Source organism: Cebus imitator, unplaced genomic scaffold, assembly GCF_001604975.1.
Source record: "Cebus imitator isolate Cc_AM_T3 unplaced genomic scaffold, Cebus_imitator-1.0 Scaffold194, whole genome shotgun sequence".
In the NCBI taxonomy this organism is placed as follows: Eukaryota; Metazoa; Chordata; class Mammalia; order Primates; family Cebidae; genus Cebus; species Cebus imitator.
This window is the reverse complement of record NW_016107509.1, coordinates 1,534,119-1,544,378: the sequence shown is the minus strand read 5'-3', so window position 1 is coordinate 1,544,378 and position 10,260 is coordinate 1,534,119. Positions and strand designations below refer to the sequence as shown.

Sequence of the window (10,260 nt, the reverse complement as noted above, 5' to 3'; positions counted from 1 at the left end):
AAAAAAAAGAACTTATATCATCAAACACCACCTGTTCCCCAAAAACCTATTGAAATAAAAATAAATTTAAGTTTTAAAAGTTCGGTTTCTACTTGGCTAGTTTGTTCCTTGTTTACTAAGCCACTTCTCTTCTTTCTCTTTTCTACTTCAGTTTAATGGGAGCTTCCCTGACTTTCTCCGCTTTGCTGTGGATCCCATCTCCAGTTGCCTTTTCGAAGCTGGCACAGTTACCCTTTCCCTCTCCCCTATGACATTCAGCCCTCTTATTTCTGGATAACTCCATAAACATACGAACAGCTAAGATTCCCCCCACCTAAAAAAAAAAGTAAAAACAAATGTCTCTTGACCCACATTCCCACTGAGCTTTCACTCCTTTGTCTCAAAAAAAAAAAAAAAAAAGAGTCTTGCTCTGTCACCCAGGCGAGAGCGCACTGCAACCTCTGCCACCTAGGTTCAAGTGATTCTCCTGCCTCAGCCTCCCGAGTAGCTGGGACTACAGGCACGCCACAATGCCCGGCCAATTTTTGTATTTTTAGTAGAGATGGGGTTTCACCATGCTGGCCAGTCTGGTCTTGAACTCCTGATATCAGGTGATCTGCCTGCCTCCGCCTCCCAAAGTGCTAGATTACAGGCATGAGGCATGGCCTCATCTCACTTGAGTTCCCTTTGGCAAGAAAGTTTCTCCATGCACCTATGTCTGTTTACTTGTCCTCACCTCCTCTTTCGGTTCAACCCACTCAGATTCAGATTTTATTTCTGCCAGTTTACCACTGCTGGTCCTGGGAAAGATCAACAATGTCTGTGTAGCAAAATCCAACTCACTATAATGGTCTCACTTAACCTTTTAACATCTCAGCAAGACTGGGCTCACCTTTATTTGAGATACACGCCAAGCAGTTAAGCACCTGGGCTTCCTAGCTCAGTATTCTTTGTTTCTTTGTTTGGTAGAGACAGAGTCTTACTATCTTACCCAGGCTGGTCTCAAACTCCTGGGCTCAAGCGATCCTCCTGCCTTGGCCTTCCCAAGTACTGGGTTTACAGGCGTGAGCCATTGTGCCCTGCAAGCTGAGAATTCTCAAGCAAGTTACTTAGACATATTTACCTTGGCTTGCTCAAATACCCTCCACAGGCTATAATGAGAATGAGATAATATGGGTAATCCGCTGCAGAAACTGTTCCTTGTCTTGGCTTCCATTACATACGTGGCCTCCTTCCCACCTCATTAGTCATATTTACCTCAGTCTCCTTTACTATCTCCTCTTTCCCTTCCAACAAGGGCAGAATGGCCTTGCACATTTAACTTCACTATCTCCTTAGATAATCATATCCAGTTCTATGGTTTTAAAAAGCAGTTATGTGCTGATGATGTTCCAAATTTATCTCCAACCCTGACCTGTCAACTGACCGCCGGACTCACAACCAATCGCCAACCTGACAGCTGCAGGTGAATGTCCAAATCATAGCTCACAATTTCCAACCCTAGAAAACCTGTTTGTGGCCAGGCGCAGAAGCTGACGCCTGTAACCCCAGCGCTTTGGGAGACCGAGGCGGGCAGATCACGAGGTCAGGAATTCAAGACCAGCCTGGCCAACATGGTGAAATCCCGTCTCTACCAAAAATACAAAAAAAAAAAAAGTTAGCGGGGCATGGGGGCACGTTCCTTGCCTGTAATCCCAGCTATTTCAGAGGCTGAGGCAGGGTAATTGCTTAAATAGAGGAGGCAGAGGTTGCAGTGAGCCAAGATCATGCCACCGCAACCTAGCCCGGGCAAGAGTGTGATCCAAAAAAAAAAAATCAAAAACAAAACAAAAAGTCTCCCTAGCTCTCCATGGCTGGCTCATTTTTGTTCTTCATGTCTTTTCTAATGACCCATTCCCAAAGTGAATCCGAATGTACTCTAACCTACTTTAAAGTTGCCCTCTACTTTTTCCTCTTTTATATGAATATCATTATTTCTTTCAAATCACCTCTCACACTTTAAGTATGTGGTTCACCCTCCAACCTAATGCAGGATTCCTGATGGCAGGACGTGTCTCTTGTTCACTGCTACATCCCTATCCTTAGCATAGTGCCTAGTGCTCATTAAATATCAGAAATGAATGACAAAATCACAGTATGGTCAGAACACTGAACCTTATAGTGTGTAGTAAATACATGCTGAATGAACACAATCCATTAAGTTTTATCTGCATAACACAATTATCTTTCAGGGAGGGCTCAGCTGCAGCACCAACTCAAGACCTGGCCCATACCAGGCAGAGGTCGGCATTCCTATCTCAGCTTCCACAACACCCGTGCGCACTATTTTTTTTTTCGAGGCAGAGTTTTGCTCTTTGTTGCCCAGGCTGGTGTGCAGTGGCATGATCTGGGCTCACTGCAACCTCCGCTTCCCCAATTCAAGTGATTCTCCTGTCTCAGCCTGGGGCCTACACAGAGCACCCGGGCCACGGGAGCCGCAAGGGCCGCGGGCAGAACGCTTCCGAGGTGGGAACTCCTCGCATCCCGGGTCCGAGCGCGGTGGGGACAGACCCCGCTCACCTGCAGCAGCCTCCGGAGCAGGGGACTGCGGCTGCCGCCGCGCAGAAGTGCCGCCAGCACAGCCATGGTCGCAGAGCGCGGAGCGGTAGCTGCACTGGAAGAGAGGACGTGGCCTCCTCCCCACTCGCGCCGCCCAGAGAGGGCACCGCCCCTCCTGTCTGCTCCAATAGCAGCCCAGGGCCGCCACAGTCAGCGGTGATTGGCGGGAAGCCAAGGGCGGAACGGAGCCTGGCGCTGGGACCTAGCAGCCTGGCGGGGTGAGGGGGTGGGTGGGAAAGGTTAACAAGTGAAGGACGCGGCTGGAGACTCTGGCACCGGCGTTAAAGAGCACGTGACACGCTGCTGGTTCCCTTTTCCACATCTAACCTGCTCGCTCAGTCCATTGGTTTATGTGTAATCCGAGCTTTTTCCAGTCACTGAGCATGCTTCCCTTATGCCCACCCAGCACAAACTCAAAAGTATTTTACGATTTTTTTCTTTTTCTTTTTTTTTTTTTAAGATGGGGTTTTACCATGATGGCCAGGCTGGTCTTGAACTCCTGACCTCAGGTGATCCACCCACCTCGGCCTCCCAAAGTGCTAGGATTACAAGCGTGAGCCACCGCGCCCAGCCGTTTTTTTTTTTTTTTTTTTTTTTTTTGAGACAGGGTCTCACTGTGTCACCCAGGCTGGAGTGCAGTGGCGCGATCACAGCTCACTGCAATCCGACCTCCATGGCTCAAGCGATCCTGCCTCCCAAGTAGCTAGGACTACAGGCACAAGGACTCCACAACCGGATACCTTTTGTATTTTTTGTGGAGAGGTTTCACCATGTTGGCCATGCTGGTCTTGAACTCCTGGATTCAAGTGAGCCTCCCGCCTCAGCCTCCCAAAGTGCTGGGATTACAGGTGCTAATTTTTGTATTTTTTGTACAGACTGGGTCTCCCTATGTTGCCTAAGCTGTTGTGAACTGCTAGGCTCAAGCAGTCGGCCAGCCTCGGCCTCTCAAAGTGCTGAGATTACAGGCGTGAGCCATCACATCCAGCCGTGAAAATATTTTGAAGCAATCAAATTCCAGCCTCAGTCCAGATACAAATATGGGTAAAAAGGCCTCAGGTGATTCCAGTCCCCAACCTTCAAGCACTCCAGCTGACACCCCAGACATCATGGAGCAGAGACAAGCCATCCCTACCATGCTGTCTGAACTCATGATCCATAGAAACGAGATAAAATAAATGGTTGTTATTTTTTTAAGCCATCATGTTTTAGCTTTTTTTTTTTTTTTAAGATAGGTACTCCCTCTGTCACCCAGGCTGGAGTATAGTGGTGCGATCATAGCTCACTGCAGCCTTGAACTCCTGGTCTCAGGGGATCCTCCCATCTCTGCCTCCCGAGTAGCTAGGGCTACAGGCACACTCTACCACGCCAAATTTTTTTAATTTTTATTTTATGTAGAGAAAGGGTCTTGTTATGTTGCCCAGGCTGGTCTCAAACTCCTGGCCTTAGGAGATCTTCTGGCCTTGGCCTTCCAAAGCACAGAGATTACAGGCATAAGCCACCTCACCAGGCTTGTTTTGGGGTAATTTTTAAATATAGCTGTACATAAATGCAGCACCCAGTCTTTAATTTCCCAGTCACCCCAGGTTTGTCTTAAGTCCTCTGTGATTCCTGCACCAACAAGAACCTCTCTATTCAACAGCTCACCAAGGCCTACCTCCTTCCTTGGAATGTCACACTCACACCCGTCCCTTCTACCTGAGACCAAACACAAATATTTTTCATACCGGGTTGCTTCAAGAATTATTGAAAGGAAGTCATTACACTGTATGTCAGTGTTTAAGCTCTGTGTGTGTGTGTGTGTGTGTGTGTGTGTGTGAGAAACAGCTAATATTTCTAACTGAAAAAGTTGAATTTTTAAAGAAATAACTCAGAAAACTAAAGGTCTGGCCCCATAGAGATTACCAGTTGTGAGAGGCCAAAGCTGATGACTAGGGCATCACACAGTAAAAGGTGACTGGTTAGGCTGGGCATGGTGGCTCACACCTATAATCACAGCACTTTGGGAAGTCGAGGTGAGTGGATCATTTGAGGTCAGGAGTTCGAAAGCAGCCTGGCCAACATAGTGAAAACGCATCTCTACTAAAAACATAAAAATCAGCTGGGCATGGTGGTGAGCACCTGCAATCCCAGCTGCTCAGGAGGCTGAGGAGAATCACTTGGACTTGGGAGGTAGAAGTTGCAGTGAACTGAGATTGCGACACTGTACTACAGCCTGGGCAACAGAATGAGACTGTCTCTCAAAAAAAAAAAAATACTGGTTATATAGCTATGTATATAGTTCTTAATATGGACCAGTTCTTTCACAGTTTAGTTCATTTAATCCTCACAAAAATCCACTGGATTAGTAGCATTAGCCACGTTTTCCTGAAGTTTGTCCAAAGGCACAAAGCTAGTAGTTAGTGACACAGTTGCAATTGGAATCTGGTCTTGCTCTGTCACCTAGGCTGGAGTGCAGCGGCGTGATCATAATTCACTGCAGCCCCCTGGGCTCAAGTAATCCTCCTGCCTTGCCCTTCCAAGTAGCTAGGACTACACGTGTATGCCACCATGTCCACCTAATTTTATTTTTTTTTATAGAGATGGGGCTCTCACATTTCCACTAATTGTCTCTTCAAGGCAATCTAGGCTTAGTCTATCATGTGCCTCAAAAATCTTCCTCTGTCCATCACCCCATTCTATTAATAAAGGCACTTCCATGTTTGTATATATTAACATGGCAGCACCCCACTTTTCAGTACCAAAATCTTTGTTTCCTAAGGTAGCAGTAGCACATTACCACCAACTGGGTATCTTAAAAACAACAGAAGTGTATTATTTCACAGTCGTGGAGGCTGGAGTCCGAGATCTAGGGGCTGGCAGGATCAGTTCCTTCTGTGTGTTCTAAGGGACAGTCTGTTCCCTGCCTCTCTCCAAGATCTTGGTGGTTCTTGGAAATCCCTGGCGTCCCTCAATTTGTAGAGGCATCAATCCAATTCCTGCCTTCTCCCCTGTGTGTGACTCTTTTTCTCCACTCTTGCTATAAGGACACCAGTTATTGGATTTAGGGCCCATCCAAATCCAATATGACCTCATCTTAACTTCATACATATTCCAAGTTAGAACTCTAACATATCTGTTAGGGGGCAGGTGTGGTGGCTCATGCCTATAATCCCAGTGCTTTGGGAGGTTAAAGCTGGAGGATCTCTTGAGGCCAGCAGTGTGATACCAGTTTGGGCAACCCAGTAAGACACCGTCTCTATGAAAACATTTTAAAAATTAGCCGGGGCCACACATGGTGGCTCATACCTATAATCCCAGCACTTTGGGAGGCCAAGGCAGGAAGATGACTTGAAGCCAAGAGTTGGAAACCAGCCTGCTTACATTAAAATCCAAGAGGAAAGATCTAGAGCTAGGAACTGTTCCCGAATGGAAGGTCTTAACTGTGAGTTGTCCAAGTTCTTGGTGTATTTAACAAAAAAATTGAACAAATGCACAAACAAAGCAACAAAAGAATGGGCTAGCAAAGGCACAGATTTACTGAAGAAGCAAAAATACAGGGCCGGGCGCGCTGGCTCAAGCCTGTAATCCCAGCACTTTGGGAGGCCGAGGCGGGTGGATCACGAGGTCAAGAGATCGAGACCATCCTGGTCAACATGGTGAAACCCCATCTCTACTAAAAATACAAAACATTAGCTGGGCATGGCGGCGCGTGCCTGTAATCCCAGCTACTCAGGAGGCTGAGGCAGGAGAATTGCCTGAACCCAGGAGGCGGAGGTTGCGGTGAGCCGAGATCGCGCCATTGCACTCCAGCCTGGGTAACAAGAGTGAAACTCCGTCTCAGAAAAAAAAAAGAAGCAAAAATACAATTCACAGGGTGGGAGTGGGCTCAAGAACCTCTTCAATTGGGGTTTTTATGAAGCTCAAAGAACCCAGCAACACCTCTTGGTGCCCTTTAGAGGATTCCAATCAGACACACCCCGTTAGGCCTGTGACCAATCAGAGGCTGAAGTGAAGGTTTGGCACACAGTCAATCAGATGCTGATATGGAAACTTCTGTCTCCTTATTACAGGAGTGAGGAGCCTGTGTGCTGCCCAATTTTTCCTAGAAATGGCTGCACCTGCTGTTCTTTTGCTTCTTCTTTAACCCTTGGTTACCCTAATTCCCTATCCTCCTGCCTCAGAATTGTTAAGCAAAAAGGAACCAAGATTTGATGATTTGGAAAATTCTAGGCCTAAATATACTGCCAAGGATGAGAAGGTCTGCCCTGAAGAGTGTGTCCAGACAATAATTTGCTAAAGAGAATAGTTGTGTGACATATGGATCCATCAACGATGTCAGCAGAAGCCAGGAATAGAGTTGGGGTTATCCAGGAAAGATCTGTGGAGAACCTCGTGTCTAAAGGTGTGGATCCCTTTGATAGCCACAGAAAACTGACAAGATTTTTGAGAATTTTATACCAGCAGAAATACTGCCAGCCTGGATGGAAAGGTACAGAGACAGAACAAATGGAAGGAAAAATGACTGACTCCCAGGCCAGAGTCATGGATGCAGAGGCTAGGGAGGGCTGAGCTGCAGGCCCAGAGGCCAAGGCCAACTGCACCCACTGGGCCCAGAGGCTGGATCGAGTCAGAAAGTTATTAAGGCCTTGAAAACGAATGTAGTTTTCCCTTTTATGTCACAAACTTGTGTGAGACCATGACCCCTTTAATTCCTTGCAAATTCTGCCCTTCACAATGGAAGTGTCTGTCCTATGCTTGCCTTGTCTCAGTCCCTTTGTGCTGCTGTCACAGACATCTGACACTGGGTAATTTACAAGTAATAGAAATTTACTACTCACAGTTCTGGAGGTTTGGAAGTCTATGATCACAGTGCCGCTATTAGGAGTCTGGAGAGCGCCTTCTTGCTACGTCCTCATGTAGCAAAAGAGCAGATAGGCAAAAGGCCACCTAAGCAGGTTCCTTCCAGCTCTTTTATACTGTGAGCCAGTTCAGCCACAGAGACCCCCACCGAGGCGGTGCTGAAGGAACTGAAAAGCAGACACCCAGATAGAACAGCGAAGTGAGTCTATCCGAGGAGCCAGTAGCCTTCTGAACCAAGAGCCTCAGGAGCTGACAGCATTGCAGTCTGAAGGCCCCCAGCAGATTCAGATCCATGTATTTATTCTCTCTGAACAGGTGATTATTATTAACAAACAGGTGTTCTGTATTTTCTCACAACACAAAACTATACCAAGTAGGCAGCTGGTGCCCACTTACCACTGATTACAAACAAGCTAAAAAGTATTCTCCAAGAGGGAGCCATGGGAGCAGGGTCAGATATCTTAAAGAATTGTTTTGACCAGTGTATGATATTTACATATTGTCCTGCCACTTTGGAATGCCCCAAGTAGTTTACTATTTGTGGGGGTGGGGCGGACGGCTAGGTTTTCTTTGCCATCGTTCTTCCTAGCAAACAAAATATTTTACCATACGCTCAGCATTTCTTAATAAAGTTAACATTTCTCAACACTTTCATGAGGTGCCAATCCATTCATGAGGGCAGAGCCCTCGGGGCCTCATCATCTCCTAAGGGCCCCACCTCTTAATACCACAACAATGCAATTAAGTTTCAACATGAATTTTGGAGGGGACACATTCAAACCATTGTACCCACCATTGTATTTTGGAAGCAGATCACTTATTTTCTAGTTTCACATGTCCACAGTTAGGAGAGGAATTTTGGCCTAGAATGTATCATATCATACCCAGAGTCTCACTGATACCTGGTGTGCATGATTTAGATAATGAGATTTGCAATATTTAGAGTTGACAATACTCAGATGAGATTTTGGATTCACAGTTAATGCTGAAACAAGTCAAATTTTTTTTTTTTTTGAGACGGAGTTTCGCTCTTGTTACCCAGGCTGGAGTGCAATGGCGCGATCTCGGCTCACCGCAACCTCCGCCTCCTGGGTTCAGGCAATTCTCCTGCCTCAACCTCCTGAGTAGCTGAGATTACAGGCACGCGCCACCATGCCCAGCTAATGTTTTTTGTATTTTTAGTAGAGACGGGGTTTCACCGTGTTGACCAGGATGGTCTCGATCTCTTGACCTCGTGATCCACCCGCCTCGGCCTCCCAAAGTGCTGAGATTACAGGCGTGAGCCACCGCGCCCGGCCACAAGTCAAGATTTTTGAGGATATTGGGATAAGGTGAATGTATTTTGCATGTGGGGTGAATGTGAATTTTAATAGGGGCTTAGAGGCTTGACTATACTGGGTGGAAGTGTTCCCCCAATATTCACATCCACCAAAACATCAGAATATGTCCTTGTTTTACAAACAAGGTCTTTCAAGGTGTGATTAGTTAAGATGAGGTCATACTGGTGTACGCTGTTCTGTAAATCCAATATAACCGGTGGTGTGCTTAGAGACGACACAGGGAAGGTGGCCTTGGGAAGACGGAGGTGGGAACTGGCGCACTGCAGCAATGAGTTAAGGAATGCCACAGATGCCAACAACCCCCAGAAGCTAGAAAAGAGCATGAAAGGGCCCTTCCCTGGAGTCTTCAGAGAGACAGAGTGAGAGCAGCATGGCCATTTGCAACACCTCCATTTCAGACTTCCAGCCTCTAGAAATGTGCAACAATAAATCTATTGTTTTAGGACACTCAATCTGTGGTACTTTTTTACAGCAACTCTAGAAAACAAATACAGATGCACATAGCCTTTCTGTATGTTTGCTAGCTTCGGAGCTGGAAGACGCCTCCACTGAAATCCTGAGGCAGGTATAAACTGTCAACAGGGCTGCTTTAGCGGGCATGGGCAAATGGCAATGTCTGTACCTTCTGTATCAGAATAAGAAAATGATTACAATATAAATAAAAAGATGCAAAAGACAACAGTAGAGTGTTCCCAAAAAACTTCACATGATTTATCTTGGGATTCTGAAAGTTGCAGATACCAGAATACAGTCACTTTTGTTGGACCCAGGCAAAATAGGGCCAGAAAGGAGACCTATTCTTGGATGTCTAACAACTGCTTCCACAGACTTACTAAAAACTGTTTCATGTGCTTCACTCATCTTCTGCTCTGGTAAGGTTTTTCATTAAACAGTCTTTAGGATTGCAATAATTCAAACAAGACATTCTCCAAAGAAGACCTGCCCAGTAATAGCATCTCTATCAATGAACTGATGTAACTCTGGCTTTGAACCTATGAAACCCATGGACTCTGTTTCTAAGCAGCTTATGCAAATCTTTTTTTTTTTGCTAATAAAAGCTCTCCTTACACAGAACACACTGGACGCTTGCCATTAATGCATTACAGATTATAATTTTTCTTTTATCCCCAAGTAAATGCAACAACATATTTAGAGAGAATTTTCTCTAGTGTCTTTTTATTAAAAATGTAGATAGGATCTTAGAACAAAACAAAACAAAAACAAAAACAGAAACAAAGGTCCAAGAGGGTATTTTAGACAGTTTTTTTTTCGTTTTTTGAGACAGGGTCTCACTCTGTCACCCAGGCAGGAGTACCGCGGCGCGATCAACTCTCTGCAGCCTCAGCCTGTCCTGCCCAGGCGATCCTCCCACCTCAGCCTTCTGAGTAGCTCAGACTACAGGCGCACACCAACGTGCCTAGCTAATCTTTGTATTTTTTGTAGAGATGGGTTTTCACCATGTTGGCGCAAACTCCTGGGCTCCAGTGAGCCTCCCACCTTGGCC

The 10,260-nt window shown here is 46.1% G+C and overlaps 1 protein-coding gene across 2 annotated transcripts in view; it reads right to left on the bottom strand.

Moving 5' to 3' along the window:
- ACAT1 (acetyl-CoA acetyltransferase 1) overlaps window positions 1–2,669 on the bottom strand; it is a 25,648-nt gene extending 22,979 nt beyond the window's left edge. The window contains exon 1 of one of the 2 annotated variants that reach the window (XM_017547058.2): window positions 2,539–2,669. In XM_017547058.2, the coding sequence (XP_017402547.1) occupies window positions 2,539–2,604 (66 nt within the window). In that variant the 5' untranslated portion in view covers window positions 2,605–2,669. The remainder of the gene's footprint in view (window positions 1–2,538) is intronic. The other variant, XM_037745202.1, reaches the window with a different exon arrangement.
- Between the last annotated feature and the right edge of the window lie 7,591 nt (window positions 2,670–10,260).